Source organism: Zalophus californianus, chromosome 6, assembly GCF_009762305.2.
Source record: "Zalophus californianus isolate mZalCal1 chromosome 6, mZalCal1.pri.v2, whole genome shotgun sequence".
NCBI lineage: Eukaryota > Metazoa > Chordata > Mammalia > Carnivora > Otariidae > Zalophus > Zalophus californianus.
Genome location: NC_045600.1, coordinates 36253494 through 36278182, shown reverse-complemented (window position 1 = coordinate 36278182; position 24689 = coordinate 36253494). Strand labels below are relative to the sequence as shown.

Genomic DNA, 24689 nt, shown 5'->3' with positions numbered 1-24689 from the left:
GAGAGGCTCCAGGGTCTAGAAGCTGAGCTGCTTGGGGTGATAACAGTACAGCTATCAATGTCCACGTTATTAACTCTTTCTGTTTAGTGTTTCTCACTAAATATTTAATAGCATCAAATAAGAAGGCCACGGGATATTATTTTCTATTGATGTGCTTAAGGTACATTGCTGTAGATAAAATATACTGCTTACAAGGAAACTCTTGAGAACTTCATGTCATGGGAAGAGTGAAAGCACGACACAGGTAGAGGACCCGTTTAAAAGTCAAATTAGTAATGAGTGAAATTGCCGGACGAGGCTGACTTCACCCTGTGCTATTGTAAACAGCAGCGACGGCATTCTTGAACTGTTTTGGACACTTTCTTTACATATTTCAGATTTCAGTTATTTCTTTAGAACATGTGAATAGAATACTTTGTTGGCCACAAAAGGGTATGATAAATGTATGTAACAAGAGCAAAGTGCTTTTAGCAATGAGGGAGGCCAGTGCTTTAGAAAAATAGCATTTGAATACAGAACGTTATCATTAATTAGACAAAGAACTAGGAAGGAGTGTGTATTGATTATGTTTGCCACCGCACGAGGAGTTAACTTGCATGCAGTCCTGCCAAAACGCTGATGGATGGTTAAAACCTGTATAAAATCACCTTCAGCCCAGTTCCTGTGTCATTTCAAACAATGCTCATATGTTTGATTTAGTGTTATTGTCCAGATGATATATTTTAAAAGATTAAAAATCCCTCTATGCCTTCTGGATAGACATTACTTGGTAGGGCTTGATAGTGAAACACGGGTCCCTGTGGTTAGGTTATTACTCCATTGAACTTTATTTATTATTTACCGAGTATCCATCTAAAGGAGGCTTTCAATTTATGTGATATTTTTAGACATTATTCATGTTCAGTGGGCTAGATAATAAACATAATAATGTGATGTAATGTTTAATTTTATTCAGTTGCTCAGTAAACCCTGAGCACCGACCATGTGTGGTAGGCTTGTTGTTACGGGGACAAAAACGTGAATAGATTGAGCACCTTCGAGAAGCATGTGGTGCAGCTGGGCTTCCGCTTGTTGATAACATGTGAAAGTAGGAAAATGAGCTGGGATGCAGATTTAATCATTGTTTTTTTTTAATTTTTAAAGATTTTATTTGTTTATTTGACAGAGAGAGCGAGAGAGGGAACACAAGCAGGGGGAGTGGGAGAGGGAGAAGCAGGCTCTTCATTGAGCAGGGAGCCTGATGCGGGGCTTGATCCCAGGACCCCAGGATCATGACCTGAGCCGAAGGCAGACGCTTAACTACTGAGCCACCCAGGTGCCCCAGATTTAATCATTCTTATGTAACGAAGTCCTTCTTGCTCCTAATTTTGGATCCAACATAAAACTTGACCAAAATATGACTGAATATGCTGTCTGGAGTATCTTTTCACATTTCAGGTGTAGGGAGGTGAAGAATGAATGTGTTTTCTATATAATACTATCTGCAAGTTGAGTTATCTATCCCTCTCACTGTAAAAATCAAACATTTTCTTAAGAACTTCCCTGGAGTTAGTTGTCTTCTTGCTGAACCTCTTATGATTGTTTTTTCATCCTAGAGTTTCTGCTCATTCTTGGACATTGCTTGCTTTAATAAGCCTTCTTAGTTCCTCCAAGTGTGTATGAGGTGCCCTGCGTAGGATACTCCTGCATCTTTATTGCCAGTGACGTTTCTGACATATTTCAGGCTTTTGGTAAACAACTGTGTAATGAATAAATGGTCATTTCCAATATAAAAAAAATATAAAACACCCTGAAATAGAAGAAGGGTTCAGTGTTCAGGAAAACCAGTGAGAGAGGATGGAAACATGGATCTCTTCAGACATGAGGCAGTGAGGTGTATTTATGGTGTTCGCAGGCTCTGTGGTGGTTTACTTTTGTGTTTCTGAAATTCTGTTTACTTTATGGCGGTGAGTAAATGAAACCATGTAAAGTCTGAGAAAGAGGAATGGGATTAATAAAAGGCTTCTGGGTAGAATTTCCACCCTTTTACAGCCAGATCCCCAATGTGGAATTTTGATGGAAATGATGAATGAAGAGTAAGGTAAGGACATGTACTATCAGGCAGTATTTCTGCTTCCCTAATCAGTTCATACTGCTTAGTTATTAGGAATGAAAGCAAATCATCTCTGGGGTCTTTTTTAGGGATTAGGTGATTGTTATACCCAGAGAAAATAATCAAATCATGGTTCTTCCCCGACTATCGGTGCTGTACTGTCCCAACACAGAAGCTTCTAGAAAGTTCCTGATATCGTAGTACCTGATGATGTCCTTTGCTGTGTTTTCCTGGAAGATTACTTGCCTTGATATTGTAAAGCTTTATAATCTTAAAATGTTCCAATTAAGCGAAGAATAAAATAGCTCTGTAAGCAGTAGTATTTGCACTGTATAGTTTCTTTAAGAGAGAAAATAAATTTTTTTTCTTAGATTGTATATATACAGTTTTGGCCTCTGGGAACTTTGGTTTTGTTTTTGCCAAGAGTGTGGGGATAAGCTTACTTTATTCTGGGTCAGTTACATTTTGAAAACTAGGGCAAGATAAATCCAGGGTCATTTAGAGTCCTGTTAAAGTAGGTTAACAAAGATCTCATTCATTCCTTATAGAAATCAGAATCCTTTTTAATTAGCCCCATGGGAGATACAAGAGTTTTCTAAGCTTTTGTGTATGTGTGTGTTTCAGGAGGGAGTAGAATTATTCAGAGCTTGAAGTAGTATATTAGGAAAAATAAAACTTGAAATAATTTCCTCTTGAAAATGGGAAAGTAAGAAGTCAATAGAAGATATTAATTTATAACCATTTGATGGGGTTAGTACGTGATTTTACACTTTAAAAATTAGAGGTTATTCTAAATGTGCATCTTCAAGAGATTACCTCTCCCATCTGATTTCAGCGTTGATGATTACAATTTCTCTGATGGCTGTGTTTTTCTAAAACATTCAGGGGAATTTTGATAAAAGATAATTGCATTTGTTGTTCTCAATATATGTGTGAGAACTGAAGGTTACCACCACCAGGTATTTTTAGAATCATTTAAAAATAGTACATAAAGGGATAGGAATGATTTATCAGAGAAGTGAAATGTTCAGAGTTCTAAATGTGTGTTTTTTTGGAGGAGAGACATGAGATTCTGGGTCAATAATCTCTCCTAGTCATTGACAGTCTGTGCGGTGATGCATGTTGAATGAGCATAGAGAAAAAATGGCAGAAGAATGGCCGCGCATGCTTGCTCTCTGCCCCCAGGCTGGAGCAGCACTCATTGGTCATGCCTTGGTCTTTTCCGTCTTTGTTGCTCAGGATCTACCAATTGCATCAGTAGCTAAATGTTATAAGATGAAAGGCACCTGGCTCAAATCAGAACACAAACAGCCCTTATCAAATTTGAATAACATTTAAGATCTTTCCAAAACATTGTCATTGTTGGCCCTGTCTTCAGTTAAGCAGGATTATTAATAGTGAGGACTAGTTCTGCTGTGTGTCTCTGTCTGCTTCAGTCTGAATGTTTACATGGAGAACTTCTAGCATGGTTTGATGTCTTCAGAACAAAATGTTTCAAAAGTATAGGTGGATCCACACTTAGCAATTCATCACACAGTTATGGTTTTTCTGAGTACAGGTGAACCTGTTCATTGATACTTTCATGTAGTGTGTATCTCCTGAGACCCTACACTGTATCAGGCACTATTTTGGGTTAAGAGAATACTGAGGTGAACAACTCCAACAAGCTTCATATGCCCACAGTGCTTGTATTTCAATTATTAGAGAGACAAAGAATAAATAATGAAGAAAAATATCAGCCCATGAAAGGTGCTATGGAGAGGATTAAAAATGGGTTTATGTGATGATTTCCTGCTTTCTTTAGATCAGGTGGTCAGTGAAGGTCTTTGAGGAGGAGACATTTAAGGAATGATTATAACACAAAGGAGCTGCCAAGCAAAGAACAAGGGAAGAGCATTTCAGGCTGAGGCAGTACTAAAGGAAAAGCCCAAAGGTAGAAACAAGCTTGGTGAATTCAGGGAGCCTGGCATGGCTGGAATGTGGTGGGCATGGGATGGTATTGGACAGCAAGGCAAGGCAGAGCTGGATCAGGCAGGGGTTCGTCAGCTCTAAGGGAAGGTGCGTGAGGACGGTTTTAGTTAGGGGAGTAACATGATCCGATTCACATTTTCCAAAACATCACTCTGGCTGCTGGGTCGAGAGGGGATTATCTGAGAGGTGGGAGGGGAAGCAGCAAAGCCGGTTGGGATGCTTTTGTTGTCCAGGTGAACTATCAGAGTCGGTTGGATAGTAGTAGGGTGATAGGAATGGGATAAAGAATCATAGTTTTTTTGTTTTGTTTTGTTTTGTTTTTAAGGATACTTGTGAATGTTGGGATGTATGGAGTTGAGTAGTAAGAGAGATCAAGGATAACTTCTAAATTTTGCTTTGAGCAATTGAGTAGTTGGTTATGTAATTTATTGCAGTGAGGAAGACTGATTGGCAAGTTTTGGGGAGATCAAGAGTTTCTTTTTGCCATGATAGATATGAGATGCTCATTTGATACCCAAATGTACATGTCAAGTAGACAGTTAGATGTGAGGATCCAGAGTTCTAGGGAGGGGTAGAGATTTGGGAGCCATCAGTATGTGGCTGGTATATTTGCAATTAAAACCATGGCCTGGAAGAGATCACCCATGGAGTGTGTAGCTAGAGCAGACCTTTTGGATCTTTCAGTGTTTGTTTTTTTTTTAAGATTTTATTTATGTATTTGCCAGAGAGAGAGCACAAGCAGGGGAGCAGCAGGTAGAGGGAGAAGCAGGCTTCCCTCTGAGTGGGGAGCCCGATGTGGGACTCGATCCCAGGACTCTGGGATCATGATCTGAGCCGAAGGCAGATGTTTAACCAACTAAGCCACCCAGGCATCCCGGATCTTTCAGTGTTTAGAGGTAAAGCAGAAGAGGAAGAAAAGCAAGGGACACTGAGAGGGAGTAGCTAAGGCCAAAGAAGGCAAACCAGGTCAGTGTAATGGCATGGAAACTTCTAGATGAAGATATTTCCAGAAGTGGGGAGGGGTGCCTGGTGGCTCAGTAGGTTAAGTGTCTGCCTTTGGCTGCGGTCATGATCTCAGGGTCCTGGGATCGAGCCCTGCGTCAGGCTCCTTGCTCACTGGGGAGTCTGCTTGTCCTTCTCCCTCTGCCCCTCCCCCCGTTCTTGCTCTCTCACTCTCTCTCAAATAAATAAATAAAATCTTAAAAAAAAAAAAGGGGTAATGTCAACTGTGTTGAAGAGACATGGCCCGTGGATTGGCCTCATAGAGTTAGTTGGTGGCTTTAACAGGGTTAGCCACGACTCAGGTGGTAGAGACAGAGCCTGCTGGGAGTGGGTGGAGGACAGACTAGAGGTGGTGGAAGTAGAAACAATGACTTAATCAACACTTTGAAGAAATTTTGCTGCGAAGGGTAGCGGAGATACCGTCCTTGTTGAAGCGAAACGTAGGAATTTTTTAAGGTAAGAGATACTACTCCATTATTTGTTTTTCTAAGTATAGGTTAATTTATCCTTAGATCCCAATTCATTTATTTGTTCATTCATTATTTGACAAGTGCTTTTGAACGCCTGTGGTGTACAAGACACTGTACTGAATACACGGGATGACACATAGAATGTGCTGTCCTACAATGTACCTTTTGAGTACAGGGAGACAACAAGTGCATAGACTAATACAGGATGATATGGGTGTGCTGTAGGAGAGAGGAGACATGGTACTCTGGAATTGCAGAGTAGGGGCACCTACCAGTCTTGGGGGTCAGGGAAGGCTTCCCAGAGGGAGTGATTTCTAAGTTTAGACCTAAAGTATGTTAGCACATGAACAGGGTGGAGATGAGGAGAGCACTCCAGGCGGTGGTAGCAGCATATTAAAGGCAGAAGGTGGCGCCGAACGTGGCACGTTCAAGGAAATGGATGCTCAGGGAGACCAAGGATTACAGTTTGAAGGAGAATGTAAGAGATGAGGCTATAAAAGGTCATGGGAATGTATAGGGGTTTGAGTTGTTTCCAAAGACCAAGGAGAAGTGATAGAAGGATTGTGAGTGGAGACATATTCAGAACTGGTTTTAGAAATCACCAGGCTGCAGTGTGGGGTGTGGTCTTAGGGGAGTGAATGTGGAGACAGAATGACCAGTTCAAGTCTGTTACGGCAGGTCAGCTGAGAGATAATGGTGTCCTGATATAGGAGGTACCTGTGAGGATGGAGAGAGATAGGTATCAAGAGATATCTAATCGGTAAAATTTTCAGGGTTTTAAATTCTTAAATTTTATCTTATTTTTAGCTTTATTGAAGTAATCATTAGGCCTTTTTGATTGACTGGGCATGGGAGAGGGAGGTGAGGGAAATATTAAAGATGATTCATATTTATTCTTGGGCAGAAGAGTGGATGATGGAACCATTCACTGAAAAAAAATGCAGGAGAACACTGTTAGTGGGCGAGGGCGTTGGTTAGAGATGACAACTCCCTTCTGGCAATGTTGAGTTTGAAGTGTCTATGGACTAACTAAGTGGGGATACCCACGAAGCTCAAGAGAAGCAGATACCTGGGCTGATGAGAAAGATTTGGAAGTCATTAGTATATAAATAGTAATTTGTTCCTATGGCGTAGATGAAAATATCTAGAAAAAGAGAACATTACAGAGATAGAAAAAGCAAAACAAGCTTATAACAGAGTCTGGGAAGGGATGTCACTAGAAGTAGGAAGAAAACCAGGTGAGTGTGATATCATGGAAACCAAAGAAGGAGAATGTTTCAAGAAGGAGAGAGTAGTAAACAGCATCAGAAGTTTCAAGATAAGAAATGGAGTCATTTCTTTGATTTATTCATTCCACAAATATTTATTGAGCAACTCAGATAAGTCAGAAGAGGGTGAGAAAGAGGAGAGCAAATAGCACCCCAAATTCTAGGTATTTTATCTGTATTGTGGGCTCATTTGCATGTGCTAGAAATACTCTCTTATGCAGAGAGCCAGGAGCTATGTTCCAGGGAGGCTGGAAACAAAAGCCTCAGTGTGAGAATCTCAGGTGTTGCACAGGGTGTGGTTTGCTCGTGTGGCAACACGAAGAGGCTGGATTCCACACGCTAAGGCCCAAAGTAGAAGTCATTTGTTGTATGTCACATATTTCCCCAATAAATTCAGTATTTAAATCTCTACATTGACTGGGGAAATATAGCCAGAAAACCCCACTCCCTTTTCCCGCAGCCATTTAACTATTCATTCAACAAACATTTTCTGAATTCCTACCACATGTGGTAGAGCTGCAGGCAAAATGAGGAGCAAAATCAGACCCAGGCTCTCATGGAGCCAGTAGGCTAATGAGAAGGCACATGTTAATCAAATAATCTCACAGATATTCTCTCATATTTTTGGGGAAGAGTTTTATTGAGATAAGCCATCAAGGTGGAAAGGGGAAGAAGGTTAGATCTACTGGCTGAAGCTGGGAATGGATTGAAGGGAGCAGAGCAGACCTGGCTGGCCATGGGAGGAACAGGCTGGGGCTGATGGCAGATGGGGGTAGGAGAGCAAGGGGAGCCTAGTGGTATGGGAAGAAGAGGGTACCAGAGCTACATGGGAGCAAATTTGGCCGGATGTGCGGTAGGCTGTACTTGGGGGTGATGAAGGATGGTGGTGTTAAATCTGTGAGGTGGAAACTCTGGTGAGGACAGGTGAGGGGAGAGGGAGGGAAGCAGGGTGTGATTTTAGTCCTGGAATGCTGAGTCTGATGGGGGAGTGCTGTTTTTCTGTAGTGCCAGCACAGATTCTCCAGGGGAGAATATTGACATAAAAGAATGTTGAGGGGGTGCCTGGGTGGCTCAGTGGGTTAAGCGTCTGACTCCTGTTTTCGGCTCAGGTCATAATCTCATGGGTGGAGGGATTGTTGGGCTCCGCGCTCAGTGGGGAGTCTGCCTGAAATTCTGCCCCTCCCTCCATTTTCTCTCTCTCTCAAATAAATAAATCTTTTAAAAAAAAGTGTTCAGATTAAGATATGGTTGCATGCTGTGCTTATGAGTTTTGTTAGTCAGGAGTTACCTTCTAAACTCAGCTCTTCTCATTCGGTAAGCGAGATCTCAGTCTTGGTACTATTTATTTTTCGTTCTTGCTGGCTTGTTTGTTTGCTTATGGTTGGTTGCAAGGAAATGTGTAGTAAGTTGTCCCCCTGCTTTTGCTGTTAGTTAATAGTTTCCCCTTTTGTAGTTCAGTGACACACCTTTTCCTGTTTATTCTTCAAATATTTTAGGCTTTTCTTATTTTGATTGTGCATGCCTGTATGCTTTTATTCCCTTTGTTTCTTCCTTTATTTCTGTTTGTTATCATCTCCATTAGAAACAATAAAAGAGGTGGCCTTATTATTTTTAGTTCCCTTTCTATTTGATAGCAGCTTGATTAAGATTCTTTGAGATGGCTGTTGGGACACATGGCTAAAACGTGTTGCGTTATTTTTCGAATTTAGTTATCCTTACCGTTTCTGTCCCAGCGGACCGTGAGTTGGCAGTGTTGTTTGAAGGAATGGCAACAAGGTCTCACTATAGTACCCGCCCTTTTGCTCAAGGCAGTTTATTCACCAAAGAAAGAAAGCGTCCAGGGGTTATTACAACAAGGACTAGAATAAGGCATAGGCCTAGTAACTGTTGTCAGTAAATTCTTCTCCATACAGTAAGACAGTTTGATCCTCCATACTCTTAATACTAAGTCTTTCAGTCAGCAAATATTTATTGAGTACTTCTTATCTACAGGGTACTGTGCTAAGGGGAAGCAAAACCACAAAAGCATAAATGTTTAAGGTTCATACATTGAGTAGGAGAGAAACCACACGCCCTTACGTGACTATAGTATATGAGCAGCAAGTGGTAATTATCATAAGGTAGAAGTAGGCTGTTGGGTCATACATATAGCTATCCTTAAATAAAAATACAAATAGAGGGGCACCTGGCTGGCTCAGTCGGTAGAGCACGGGAGTCTTTACCTCAGGGCTGTAAGTTCGAGCCCCATGTTGGGTGTAGAAATTACTTAAAAATAAAATCTTAAAAAAAAAATACAGATAAAATAGGGGTCAACATACTATTTTACAACTTCCTTTTTTTTCAATTAAGAATATATCCATATCAGCACATAGGTATCTATTTTGTTCTTTTATTGGCCAGATTTTTTCTTCTTACTTTCTGGTAATTTGGAAGGGTTATGATTTCCTTTTAAAATATTTCTTATAGCTTAGCAGATGCTTTTTAACTTTAAGTAGTATAACTAAATCTCTGCTTTTTGAATTACCAACTTAAAAAATGAAGCTATCATGTATATTCATTTAGTTTACATATACATACATTCATTCAACAAATACTGACTGAGTGCCTCCTACTTGTGAGATAGTATTCTAGAAGCTAATGACCCAGTGACCAACCCAAACAAATCCTTGCCCTTTTAGAATTTATGTTCTTTATATTTAATCTATCTAGAAGGATGCACAGGAAACTGTTAATTAACATGTTGTCTCTGGAAAAGGAAAATGGGAGGTTTGAGGGAAGTTAAGATTAACTTTTAATTTTGAGTACTGCTTGGAAAAATGTTTTATGAGTATTGTATATCATTTTCTAATAACAATAAGAAAAAAAATCCAATAAAGTATTGTGGGAGACTAGAACCAGAAGAGATTATATCTATTTCTCTTTAGGAAGGGGGGCATTTGAATGGAGTATGTCTTATTTTAACAGATGTCTACTGAATGCCCACCATGTACATCGTGCTGGATGCTGGGATTTTTATAAATGCGAGGGAGATGTGGAGGATTGGCCATTCCAGAGGATACATAGCATGGCAATGCAGAAAAAAGTGAAACTTTTTTTTGAGTGAAACTTAACTGGGGAATTGTAGGTTTCCAGTTTGCTAGAAAAGTAGGATATGAATAGGGAAGTCACGGGAGATGAGTCAGGAAAAGTAGATTGGAGCCAAACTATGAATGACCTAGAATGTTAGGCTAAGAATTTAGAATTTATTCGCTAAGGAATTAAGGAATGATCAAAAGATTTTAATGAGCCGAGTGACAGATCAAAAGAATCAATCTGGAGCCAAGTGCCGTAAAACTGTTAGCAATAACCCATAGAAAGGGAAGGAGAAATTCCTGGATAGAAGGAGATTGCAAAGCTTCCTCAGTGAACTCAGGCAGGAGAGGACATTCTTGGATAATACACATTGTAATAACGCATTGCTCTGTGTTTAAGTGAAAACGTAAACTAGGGATTCTCATGTCTAAGGTAACTGCTTTTGAACTCCTACTACAGGGGAGGACTGCTGGAGTCAAGATTTTAATTAAAATTAATTAATTAATTAATTTTGGAGGAGTCAACATTTTAGATGAACTGTCGTGTGATTGGGTCTCGCTGCTCCCTAGTAGTAGCCACAGTAGTTTTCCTGGGAACCTTATAATGAATTTAAAATCCATACTTCTTAACTGAGCTTAACTCAATTTGTTTTCATTTAAGGTGCCTTCCAGCTAAGGGTATGTGATGCCAGCTCACAAAAGGCAGATTGAATAAGAACAAACTCAGGGATTAAATGTATTTTTATGGTAATGACATCTAGAGAAAACCTTTGCCTACTCTGTCTTGCTTCTCAAATTCAGTCAGATATTTTCCAAGAATGATAGTCACGGATATCTACATGGGCCTGAATAAAATTCACTGACTACATTTTTCTACATTATCCATATTTCTTACTTGCCTTAAAAATCAGGATAGAGACTTTCTCATTCTCCATTCCTTGGCATTTTACAGAGAAATCCATCATTAGAATAGATTTCATTATTCTTTTTAACTCTTTTGCTTTTTTATCCCTAACAGCTGCTGATTCTATTCTCTATGTGCCATTTTGAGAAGCGTTTTATTATTTTACTAGAAACTTACCCCAGAAATTACAAAATAAAATCCGGCAGTTAAAAAAAAAACAAAAACTCACCCACTCAAATTAAGTTGCTTTAAAGCAGTTGGTTCTCAATTATTTTTTCCCCAGTGGGTCAGCCTTTGAAAAAGAACAAATGGTTACTTATCCTGCCATAGGGTGAGCTATTTGGCTCTCGTTCCTGTTGAATTAATACCGCTTTTCAGGGGTAAGACAGTATGAAAATGTGAGAAAAGTGTGTCAAGGGATAAATAAAATGGCACATACTAAACCATTTAATTCAGCTGTTGCAAAGGTGTTTAATTGTGCCTGGGACATCTTTGTTTGCCGTTCAGCAAAGGGTCCTTGTTGCATTTGAAGGGTTCTGATTTCCAGGATGACGAGTTGTTCTCTAAATGCGGACAATGAGTTTGTTAAAAGCCATGAAGTTTCTTTTCTAAATCCTTTTCTGAAGATTTCATTTGGGCTTTGTTTCCTTTGCTAAACTGGAGAGCACCGGTGGGGATTTGTTCTGGCAGCTTCTCTTTTTGTTTTCCCCCTGGTTTCTATTAGATTTTATCAAATTAGGACAAGAATAACTTAGGGTTTTCGTTGGAAAATTTTTGATCCTTTTCAGTTTAAGTTTATGTCCATGTCGGGATATATGTCAGTCCAACCTTGGATTAGATTAGCTGCACCCAGTTTGAACAATCCAGTTAGAGACCTGGTTTCCCTGCCTGTTTTCTCAGCCTAGGAAAGTTCATTCCTGTTTGCTCAATACCAAGACCGTTTTTGTCTAACATCGCACGAAAATGAAATGATCCCTCATATTACCTGGAAATAGTTCGGAATGACTGGGGCTTCCAGGTGGACGCGGAATACTGAAACTCCTCTGGGGCACACAAAGCTCTTTTCTGTACTCAGTTTATCCTTTCCAAGATGATTTTACCCACCTTCCACAGATGTCCGTCCCCCTTCCTTCTCACACCATGTAACTCTCCTAAAGTAAGGGCAGACTCTTCTCTCCTGGACCGAGCAGTATTCCTGATTAGTTTCTTTTTCACACTTTATCACCTAGAAAGAAAAATCTCTCTTGGTCCCTTAAGGATAGGAAGAGTCATCTTTGTTTTGTTTGTTTTGGATTTCTGCTTTATTGTTATAAGAATGGATAGGTCCCTCGCCGCTTTTATCCATGGCCTTGATTAATGTACATTGTGTGCTGGTAACTTGATTCTGGGATCATAAAACTGTTCTCTAGTTTTTTTTCTATTGAGGAGCAAAATTAACCTTCAATACAATTTTTGTTTAAATGTTTAAATACATGTTTAAAAATATTGTTGAAACATCTACTGATAACTAGGAGAAAAAGCAATGAAAACATATCTCAAAGATTCTAGAAGAGGTAACATTTTGAACTATAGGACAAAATTGTGGTTCTTTGTAATTCTTTTGTTTATATAAAACAAATAACTTTCAAAAGCCTACAGTATCTGGTTGGCTTGCCAGAACTCAATTCAGTTCAGCTAACAATTATTGAGTACCCTATATTGTGTAAATCACTGGGCTAAAACTAATTTAAGCTGGTAATACAGGAAAATGAAGTAGATTTAAAAAGATAAGAAAAAAAAATCCAATGAGTCTAAGTGTATCTTTAATCTCTAATCAGCCAGGATTGTAAACACCCAAAAATACATTTACTCAGATTCTCTTCAGTTCCTCAACCTGAACTCCCATCAGATTAAAAATGTTTTAAGAACGCCAATTAGATCTCATGCTAACAATTCCAGTCTATTTTTTTCTTTTTCTTTAAATTTTTTATTGTTATGTTAATCACCATATATTACATCATTTGTTTTTGATGTAGTGTTCCATGATTCATTGTTTGTTCATAACACCCAGTGCTCCGTGCAGAATGTGCCCTCTTTAATACCCATCACCAGGCTAACCCATCCCCCTACCCTCCTCCCCTCTAGAACCCTCAGTTTGTTTTTCAGAGTCCATCATCTCTCATGGTTCGTCTCCCCCTCTGACTTACTCCCCTTCATTCTTCCTCTCCTGCTATCTTCTTCTTTTTCTTTTTTCTTAAAATATGTTGCGTTATTTGTTTCAGAAGTACAGATCTGTGATTCAACAGTCTTGCACAATTCACAGCGCTCACCGTAGCACATACCCTCCCCAATGTCTATCACCCAGCCACCCCATCCCTCCCACCCCCAACCACTCCAGTAACACTCAGTTTGTTCCTGAGATTAAGAATTCCTCATATCAGTGAGGTAATATGATACATGTCTTTCTCTGATTGACTTATTTCACTCAGCATAACACCCTCCAGTTCCATCCACGTCATTGCAAATGGCAAGATCTCATTCCTTTTGATGGCTGCATAATATTCCATTGTGTATATATACCACATCTTCTTTATCCATTCATCTGTCGATGGACATCTTGGCTCTTTCCACAGTTTGGCTATTGTGGACATTGCTGCTATAAACATTGGGGTGCACGTACCCCTTCGGGTCCCTACATTTGTATCTTTGGGGTAAATACCCAGTAGTGCAATTGCTGGATCGAATGGTAGCTCTAATTTCAACTGTTTGAGGAACCTCCATACTGTTTTCCAGAGTGGTTGCACCAGCTTGCATTCCCACCAACAGTGTAGGAGGGTTCCCCTTTCTCCACATCCCCGCCAACATCTGTCGTTCCCTGACTTGTTAATTTTAGCCATTCTGACTGGTGTGAGGTGGTAGCTCATTGAGGTTTTGATTTGGAACAATTCCAGTCTATTATAACTGTGGTAGCTAGAAATTAATAAAGGAGAGTGGAAGGGGTCAAAGAAAATGTATTAGAAGGTAGATCAGACAATTAAAAAATATATATAAACACATAAGGTAGATTTGGCTATCTTGGTATAGTAAATAAAACAGCACTAATAATAATCAGTGAAATTATCACTTATGAATTTTAATTTAATTATAATTTAGTTTTATTAATTTCAATTTAATATTATTAATTAAACTATTATTATTATTATTATCATTCTGGCAAATGTTTCTTTAGAGTCTATTCTGGGCCAGGTTCCTCTAGGCACTTGGAAGAGATCACAGACAAAACAGCTTTCTCTGTGTGAGGCTTATATTCTGTTGGGAGAAGAGCGAGACATTAAATAATAAACATACAACATATATAACTTACGTAGGATGTTAAAAGGTGGTAAGTGCTGTAGGAAAAAATAAGCAGACAAAGGGAAGCAGGAGTGGAGGTGTTACAGCTTTAAAGAGGATGGGAATTAGGCTTGTGGGGATATCTGTAATAAGAGCATTCCTGGGAGAAAGGACAGTTAGGGCAAAGCCCTAAGGTGGGACTGTTCTAGGGAGTTTGAGAAAAGCAGGGAGGCCAGAGTGGCAGGAGTGGAATGAGCCAGGGGGATGAGTGAAGGGCGTGGGTGTCAGCCTTGCAGCCATCTTAAGGAGTGAGGTGAGGAGCCCTTGAAGGATTGTGAGCAAAGGAGTGTCCTGGCCTGAGGTGACATTTGAGCAACATCACTCTGGCTGTTGCTTGAGAAGAGTATTTTGAGGGCAAGACTGGAAGGAGGGAGACCTGTCAGGGATCTAGGGCAGTAATCCAGGTGAGGGGTGGTGAGAAGTGGTCATATCCTGAATATATTCTGACGGGGGACTGAAGAGCATTACCCAAGGCATTGGATATGATGTGTAGGGGAAAGAGAGAAGCCAGCTTATGAGGTAGGAGAAAAACCAAGAGTGTACGGTCCAGAAAGGTGAAGGCTGAGAATCGACCATTGGTTCTAGTCGAAGGGGGCGGGGGGTCACTGATGACCTGGATTCGGGGTAACCTCGATGAGGGAGCGGCTGGAAAGGATGGGAGGAGGAAGGATACCAGTGAGGGCGAAGGACAGCACACAGCTGGCCGAATCAATGGCTGGAGTTGCCGGTGGATGCCAAGGATTGTTGGGGGTGGGGGCGCTCGAGGGAAGGAACTGAACAGCGAGGGGTTGTTGGTCAGAGATGCGCAAAATCGAGACTGCGAGGAGCTGCAGTTATCAGTAATGATAAGGTGTGGGGTATGACCGTGACAGTCAGTGGTTGAAGCAGAGCAGAAGACAAGTTTATTGGAGAAGAAGAATAAAACAGAGGGGCCAGGAGCTTGGGCGCTTCATCAGTATGTATGTTGAAATTGCCAAGAATTAGGAGTTGTATTGGAGAGAGGACAGTGGGGAAGGAACTAAAATCTTTGAGAAATGATGAGGAATGGACAGAGGCCTATAGATGACTCTTAACAGTGGGCATGGTCTGATGACATGGGAGTCAAAGCTGGAGCGCTTCGGAGACAAAGAGAGTGGAGAATGATCTGGAAGTAGCAGCGAGGAGCAAGGCCCCCATGGTCCAAGGGGCTAACGGAAGAGAACGCAGAGCCAGCACTCGAGCGGGCCAGTTTTCAGTAAGAGCAGAGAGGCGACCGTGCCAGAGAGGGTTTGGATACGGGATTTTACAGATGGTGTACTACGGGTTCATCATCCGTGGAAAGGTTTTAAGGAGAGGTGGGAGATGAGAAAAACAGAGGCATGTGCAGAGTCTTACTTAAATCAGAGCGAGAGAACGGAGGGGAACCTGAGAGCCCAGGGCGTGTGTGTGCATGTGTGTGCATATGTGTGTTTGGATGAGACCTGGTGACCTCGAGGTAGATGGTGGTGACAAGGCTGTGAGCGTTTGGCCCAGGGAGGGGTGGGGTGTCTGTCCTTACCTGGGTGGCCAGCCAGGTGAGGACATCTGGGGAAATGGAAACTCAGTACCGATGTGCAGAGTTGACATGGCTGCTGAAGCCAACAGGGTAGAAGGCCGGGGGGGAGCATGGTTTTGCTGTAGGGCCTGCTCCTGCCCTCGAGAGGAAGGGAAGACATACCTAGAGTGTTCAGATCTTCCCCTTGCCTCCTGTCCTGTTAGTAAGAGTAAAAGCAGGCACTTCTCAAGTGAATCATTTCCAGTCTCTGGAGGCCAGGGCTTATTACCTTATTCCATGAGGAAGCTGTTAACACCACCACTTGGTAACAGAGGCAGGATTCGAGCCCAGGATCAGACCTCCAACTCTAATTGCAGCTCACTTACCGTGAATTCAGTGGCAACATAGCCTCCAGGGTAAATACTGTGTCAAGACTAAACTGCCTACAATTTTGTGAGCCTTTTTAAAAGTCTTCAACTGTTCTGGGGTTTGTCTTTAAGTCCGTATGGCTTTCGCTTGGACTGAGAGCGCTTTTGGGTGGGGAGGTCTTCTCTCTCCTCACAGTTCCTCAGGCTGCACAGTCAAGGTCACGTGGGGACTTAGTGCTTTTGTAGGTAAACACTATTAAAAATCATCGTCTCTTCTCAGCTAACCTGAAGCGATAAAAAAATATCCCGTATCAACATGCTATTTCCAAAGCACTCCTTGAACAAACATTTGAAATCTAGACCAAGTCCTAGAAAGCTGGAAAAGTTGTGGAATACGCGCACATCCCCAGAGGTTTAGACCTTTGAAGCTTTGACATATTTAAAAGGTTTCTGAGGCTTCTCATTTTGTAACTGCTGTTGTCCTTTTTCAATAGCTCAACAGGAAGACACTCAGAAGAAAACCTTCACCTGCTGGATCAACTCACAGCTGGCAAAGGTGAGGAAAAAAAGAGCAAATAAAGCTACAAATATATTTAAGTTACTCCTTCCCTCGCTTTGGGTCCCCCAAATGGCAAGGTTGAAAGAATGTGCTGAAGTCACCTTGATCTTGTTTAGATGTGTTTGTTATTCAAGTCACCTTGATCTTGTTTAGATGTGTTTGTTATTCTCTCCCAACACAAAAAAGAGACACTTTTGTTAAGGGTATGGGAGATAGTGCTATAAAAATATTTAAAGCAGCAACAGCTTTTTTTTTAATCAAATATAATAATGATAATAAAAACTAATAATGATTCATATGTATGGAGTGTTATATGTTAAAAACACTGTCCTAAGCTCTTTTAAATGGTGTCAGTTTGTGTCACATTTATGAGACCTTACAACATTCCCATCAGATAGTGTTATTCCTGTTTAAAAAACAAGGAAACTAAGGTACAAAGAAGTTATGTGACTTGCCCAAGGTCACACTACTTGTAAGTGATAGTGCTGGTATGCAAATCCAGGCAGTCTGGATCCAGAGGCCTTGATCTTAATCACTGTGCCATCCTGTCTCTCAGTGACGCCGAGTGCCTGGAATAACCTAGATACAAAACGAGTGAGCCTCTCCTCCCCGGCTACCCATCCCTGCCCAGTGCAATTCCAGAAAGGGTAAATTCATAAACAGATTACTCCAGAAATGTAATCTACTCCCCAAATAGGTCACTACTGGCTGATTTTGAATGCCTTTAATACCACCTCCATGCACAGGTTTTAAGCTCTCCCTGAAAGCAACAGGAGTGTTGTGTTACTGGAAATTTGCCACGAGATAAATTAGGTTCACTACTTCTCTTACCATGCTTTGATATAGAATGTTTTGTGTTCTCTGTCATTCCGCTAACTAAAAAATCACTACCGAATTTTCGCTTTTGTGAAGCCACAAAGCCCATTTATGGGATTCTTAAAGGTATTATGTTTTTGGACCAAAATTTGAATGAGTATTTTTCTTGTGACCTTTTGAAGCACACTCCTCCCTCGGTTGTCTCAGACCTGTTCGCAGACATTAAAAAGGGGCATGTTCTCCTGGACCTGCTGGAGGTACTCTCAGGACAACAGTTGGTAAGCTTTTTAAATGACATTAAAAAACCTTTTGTTGATTTACAAGGTTTTTTTTTTTTTTTACAACGTTCTAAGTAATATATTTTGCTTGAATTTCATAGCCTCGAGACAAAGGATCGAATACCTTCCAGTGTAGAATCAACATAGAGCATGCCCTGACATTCCTAAAAAACCGATCAGTGAGTATGAATCTCATCTGAAGATTCACAGGAGAAACAAACGCTATGAAATGTGTTCTCCTTTTAACCCCCATTTCTTCTTTTCCAGATCAAGCTAATAAATATTCATGTTACTGATATTATAGATGGAAACCCATCCATTATTCTTGGCCTAATTTGGACAATTATACTGCACTTTCATGTAAGTAGTTTGATGACGTGGAAGTTATTTCTGTTCTGATCACTGCAGTATGAAATAAGTGTAACGCAGTAAGAGTCAGTCCTGAGTTTCTTCCAGAAACAGGACACTCTGGGAAATCTTGACAGGTAGACCTTTGGCCATTTATGTTATTTTGCGGTTGAAAATTGAATGCTGTATTATAATATCTTAAATTATCCATGATATCAGCATCCATCTGAATAGAACCTGCCATGATAAAATTTTGCTTATTATTGTTTACTTACTCTGGCAGAAGATCGTAGAAAGCTTCTGGAGTAAATTTTTGAAAACTAACCCGCTAAACTTTATAGAATCTCCCCAGTTTTGAGGATCCTTGTTCAATCTAATAATCCCACAAAGTCCTGTCCCAAGAATGACTCATAGATTAATTTCATTCCACAAATATATTTGGACACCTACTCTGTGCTAGCTTTTATGCTAGGACACCGAGAAAACAGCAAAGACAGTTATAGCCCTGACTTTATGGTACTTGTGACTGATAAATATATTCTTCCAGATTCTGAGTTAGTGCAGGTTTTCTGCAGCTACCTAAAAAAGTTGAATGTTCTATATTTCCATAATTACTTTGAAAATAATTTGAAAAATTATGTGGGAAACAAATGCTTATTTTATAAAAACTAGAAAATAACATAACTAATTTGTATAAAATTTAAAACATGTAAAATAAGACTGTATATGATTTCTGGATAGCTACATTTGGAGTTAGAATAATAACGCATGAAGATAATGAAAACCACATTTTTTTTTAAGATTTTTTTTTTTTAATTTTTATTTATTTGAGAGGGAGAGAGAGCATGAGCAGGGGGGAGGCAGAGGGAGAGAGAAAGAAACAGACTCTCTGCTGAGCAGGGAGCCTGATGTGGGGCTTGACCCCAGGACTCTGGGATCATGACCTGAGCTGAAGGCAGATGCTTAATGGACTGAGCCACCCAGGTGCCCTGAAAACCAAATTTTTTTGATGGCTAGTACTTTCTATGTCCTGTAAAGAAATCTTTCCCTTTGTCAACATCTCTTTACGCTATTTTCTTGAATAGTTCTGTCCAAAAGGACTTTCTGCAGTGAGGGAAATGTTCTGTAGCTGCACTGTTCAAGACATAGCCATTAGTCACTTGTGGCCATTGAACACTTGAAATGTGGCTAGTGTGACTGAGGAACTAAATTTTAAATTTTATTTAATTAATTTAAATTAAATAGCCACATGTGGCTAGTGACTATTATACTGGACAGCACAGTTCTAAAAACTTACTTTTTTCACATTTTACATTTAGATCTACAATCTTTCGAGAATGAATTTTTTTGAGTATGTTATGTTAAAGCAATCAAGATTGTTTTCTTCCATATGGCTGCCTGGTTGACCCAATGCCACGTATTGAAAAGACCATCATTTTCCTAGTGTACTGTAGTGTCAGTAAATAAAAAAATCAAGTAACCATATATGTGTGGCTCCATCATCAGACTGTCATTCTGTTCCATTATTTATCCTTGGAACCAGTACTATACTATATCAAGTATACTATACTATACTATATATAGCTATATAGAAAGTCTCCATATCTGATAGTGTCTGACTTGTTCTTTAGGATTATCTTGTTTATTCTTTGCTCTTTGCATTCTCATATAATTTTTTTAATTGAGATGTAATTGACATATACCATTGTGTAAGTTTAAGGTATACAACATGTTGATTTGATATTCATATAAATTTTATAGATAACTTGTTAATTTGCATGCACACAATCTGTTGGAATTTTAATGAGGATTGCATTGAATGTATAATTTGGAAAAAGTTGACATCTTTAAAATATTGCATTGTTTAATCCATGAATACAATATTTTTGTTATTGCTCTGTTCAAAATATTTTATTTTCACTATGATTTCTTATTTGACCTCTGGGTTCTATAACATCCTATTGCTTAATACTCAGATATTTGGGGATTTTGTTATATCTTTGTTGCTGATTTCTAGCTTAATTTGAGTGTGGTCAGAGAATATCATCTGAATGATTTTAGTTCTTCAGAATGCTGAAGCTTGCTTTGTGACTCAGCATCGTCAACTTCAATAACAATTTTTTATGGATTTGAAAAGAGTGTTGATTCTGCCATTTTAGGTACAATGGGGTATGCCAATCAGATCAAGTTTGTTAATTGTGTTGGTCACATCTACTATTACTGGTTGTCTGGTAGATCTATTAATTATTACGAAGTGTACTTTTCTCAATAATACTTGCTACTGTGTTTGTAGATTGATCTTTTAAAGTTTCCCCTAGGTATTATCTTACTGCCTTCTAAAAAGTCTGAACCAACTTGTGTGCTTACCAGCAAAATGTAAAAATCCACTTTTTCATACTCTTAGTAGAGGATACCATCACTTGATGTTAACTTAAAAATTTTTTTGCCTGTGTTATAAATGGAGAAACTGTCCTCTTGCTGTATACGTTTAGCTTTCATAAATGACGAAGGAGGTTATTTTCCACATACTTAATGGCAGTTTTTTTTTTTTCCTTTCTTGGGACTTAACTCTCACGTATTTGACTGTCTTTTCTGTGTGTATATTTGTTTCTTAATGGTTTGTAATCAAGGATGCCTTTTAATTGACCCAGTCTCTCTCAGAAGATACTCTAGCCTAGGATCTCAAGTGAGTTCAATTCAATTTAGAGTGACAGGTGTTGAGTAGCTGCGAATTGCTCTGTAAGCACTTTAGGGGGACTGAATGGACGCTTGCCCTCAAGGTGGAACACATTGCCTGAATTAGGGCAAGGAGTGACCCAAGTCCACTGAAAGAGAGCCTAAGTGTGGCCCGAATGACCAATGCTGTTATTCAAGGATTTGTCTAGTGCTTATTTCATCATGAGTAACCTTTCACTGTTATCAGATGCTTTTTAGGTCTTGTTTTGGCTGAAGGTTTTGCCTCAATGTTGCTAACTTATGATTTGTATGTGTTGACTATGATTATGTCTTCCTTAGATTGAGGAGCTTGCCCGGACTCTTTCTTGCAATTACAATCAGCCTTTCCTGGACAGTGTGAGTGTGGCTGACTCATCTCCTACCTCAAGTCCTCCAGCTAAGAAATGCTCCAGAGCCCAAGAAAGATGGCAGATGTCTGCAAAGAAGGCTCTTCTCTTGTGGGCTCAGGAGCAGTGTGCCCCGTAAGTCGTTTGCTATGACTACAGGAGACACACAGGGCAGCCTGACCCACCAACACAGTGTTATTGACTCCAGGTCTGAAAATCAGGCCTACTGGGTGGAACACCCACCTGAACACTTTCGTCTCCCCAAAGGCAAATGCTCACCAGCCTCCTTAGGTGGACTGTTACTGTGTAGAAATAGAGTGGTCTTTAAATATCCTTTTCTTTAGGCATAATTCCCCTATGCATCTGGGAGGTGGATTTAAATCCCAAACATTTTACCACAGTAGGAACTTTTTAAAAGTCAGGACTACATCTTTATTGACCGTGTGTCCCCAGAACTTAGCTTAATGTGAGTTCATGGCAGATGCTCCATAAATGTGTATTGAATGAATGAATGAACAAATGAATAATAATCAACACACAAAATTATCTCTTGGAGCTGTATATGACTACATTAAAAGATCACAGTCCCCATTGTTTAGAAATCTGTAGCTGAATTAGGGAACGGAACCTCGAAAAATAGGAGTTTTTTTAAAGAGTGAGGATGATGAAAGGAAAGTAGTGCTCAGAAATTCTGTTTTACAAGGCAAAGGGTTTTTTTTTTTTTGAGCTAGGGAGGCATTTTACTTTCATTTTACCCACGTGCTGGGATGGGATTCAGGAAAAATAAGGAATTAGGATGCAGAACTCACCATGAGATGGGCTGTGGAGTTCAAAAGGCATTCCTTGTCACGTCGTAGCATTGTCTGGATAAAGAGAGGCATAAATATGTCGCTAAGACCTCTCACATGGCGGGCTTCTGAGTAACTTCTTCCCAGTGAGAGGCTAGGGTGCTAATTTCTGCCATCAGCCTTACCTTTCTTTAGTTACCATTCACCCTTTGCATTTTGCAAGGGACAAAAAAACATGCATATCTTATGAGGTTTTAGGTATATCAAATGAACTTTTTCTTGAATCTTAGACAATTTTACTTCAGTTTTCTAAATTTTTTAATCCAAAATCAGCATGTGTGAAAAGCACTATTATACCATATTCAGACTTGTTTCATTTATCCATAATTAAATTTCAAACCATTTCAAAGTTCAAATATTTTAGCAGTTGATCTTTTCTCTGTGTCTTTCCTTGCTTTTCAACTGTGAGCTATGCTAAACTTACCAAGATATAGTAAATCATTCTTAAGTAATTCATCAGGAGTTTCTCCTCGTTTTGGCCATCATTGGTGGTATTATTAAGTAACTTTTATTTCCATATTCTGTGATTCTCTGGAACTCACCTGAGTTCTAGACTATAGTAAGATCAAGTTGGAAGAAATATGTTGAATTTTCTTATTTCTGAAGGAGATAAATTGGGCCCCTGTTTGTAACTTCTAAATGAGCTTACATCCTGCCGATCATTCTGGAGCCCTAACCTTACACCGTCTCTCACACCTGGCAGCAGGTGCTTTGTGGGATTGGTGTCCACTCCTCAGTGCAGAGCTGACCTTGCAGCCTGGTGCTTTACTGAGGGCGGAGCCTGCCGGTCAGCCCTTGGCTCATCTGATCCCCACTCTCCCCTGCCCTCAGCCCCAGCCCTCAGCCCTTCAGCTAATTTTGCTTAGTATCTAAGCACACAAGCTAAAGCTGGAATCCTGGGTTTGAGTCCTGGCTCCCAGCACTTTCTAACTGGTGACTTCAGATACTTCGTCTCTTTGTGTTTGAGCTCCTTCAAGTCATAAAAATGTGGACAATACGAACACTTCATAGGCTTCTTATGTGTATTATAAGAATTTTTTTTAAAGATATTTAGAACACTTTCTAGACACAGTATGGACCACGTATTTGTTAAACAAGACAAAAATCACTGAATACTATCTAGTTTATCATAGTCATAGTTTAGGCATTTTTCCCCAAGGAATTCAGGAAAGCCCAGGTTGTCTGAAGCTATTTCTCCAGGAGTTTTTTTTTTCTTTTTTAAGATTTTATTTATTTATTTGAGAGAGAGACACAGCGAGAGAGGGAACACAAGCAGGGGGAGTGGGAGAGGGAGAAGCAGACTCCCAGCTGAGCAGGGAGCCCGATGCGGGACTCGATCCCGACACTCCAGGATCATGACCTGAGCCGAAGGCAGTCGCTTAACCAACTGAGCCACCCAGGCGCCCCTTTCCAGGAGTTTTTGTTTTTTTTTTTTTTCCTCCAGGAGTTTTTATCGTTTGATTCATACCCCAAATTAGTCCACTGAATTTCCTTGTGTTTTTTTTTATGAGATATTAAAGGACACTAGTTGTTCTGGAATGTTTCCCACATTTTGTATGCATCTTTACTCTTATAGTATAAGACACTGATCCCTTGTCAAATACAGAGGAGTGATTGATGGAGTGGTTTGAAATATATACATTAAGCACCTTTCTGTGCTAGACACCGGTCGGGGATGAGCCTACCATGATAGACAAGAAAGACAAGGCCCTTGCTCTCCAGAGGCTTGTGCCCGTAGCAGATGGACTGGTAGCATAGCTACGGTTGGCGGTAGGGTCAAGAAGGACTTAACGATGATTGAGAATGTCAAGGGTGGGAGGGCGGCCTTTATCTGAGGTGGTTGTGGAGCACCTTTCTGGGGAGGACCTCTTTGTGCTGAGGCCTGAAGGAGGCGGCTTCGGGTGTATGAAGGTATAGGAGAAAGAGCAATCCACAAAGAAGGATTACAAAGAGCATCCTCTTCTTGAGGAAGAGGAAGGAAGCCAGGGTTGCGGCAAGACCGTACGAGGGGAGATGCCGGAGTGGGCGTGGTGAGCAGGGGCCAGATCGTGCTAGGCCTTGACTGAGAAATGTTATTCTGACAAGCTATGACAGGGGTGGGGGTGTTTTTTTTCATAATTTTTTTTATTGTAGTAAAAGATGCATATCATAAAATGTACCATTTTAACCACTTTTAAGTGTATAGTTGGGTGGCATTAAGTACATTGTTATGTAACTATCACCACCATCCGTCTCCAGAACTTTTTTCATCTGGTGAAACTCAAATTCCGCCCCATTCTCCCTCTCCCCCCCGCCCCTGGTAGCCAGGGGTCTACTTTCTTGGTCTGTGAATTTGCTGCTGCAGGTACCTTAAATGAGTGGCATCATGTAGGATTTGCCCCTTTGTGATTGACTTCTTTCACTCTGCGTAACATCTTCAGGGTCCATCCATGTTGTAAGATATGTCAGAATGTCCTTCCTATTTAGGGCTGAATAATATTCTGTTGTGTGTATGTATAACCCACATTATGTTTATCTGTTCATCTGCGATAACTGGTTTTAAGCAGAGGATGGCAAGGTCTATCTCTCCAGTGAGCTACCGGCCATTGATGTGCCACAGTCTATCATTTTATTTGCTATAACGGGAAAGAAAATTGTTTCCTCTGGAGAAAGGAACGTAACTCCATGTAGGAGTCTAAAGTCAGTCTTGAGCCAACAGACTGTTGAATGGAGAGCGTTAAACTTGTCATGTGGAGGGCTGTTAAAGA

At 40.2% G+C, this 24689-nt stretch overlaps 1 protein-coding gene across 1 annotated transcript in view; it reads left to right on the top strand.

Annotated features, from left to right (window-relative positions):
- SYNE2 (spectrin repeat containing nuclear envelope protein 2) overlaps positions 1-24689 on the top strand; it is a 313984-nt gene that overhangs the window by 58319 nt on the left and 230976 nt on the right. The window contains 5 exon segments of the mRNA XM_035727838.1: positions 16526-16587; positions 17589-17684; positions 17786-17863; positions 17952-18044; positions 21048-21229. Coding sequence (XP_035583731.1) covers positions 16526-16587; positions 17589-17684; positions 17786-17863; positions 17952-18044; positions 21048-21229 — 511 coding nt within the window.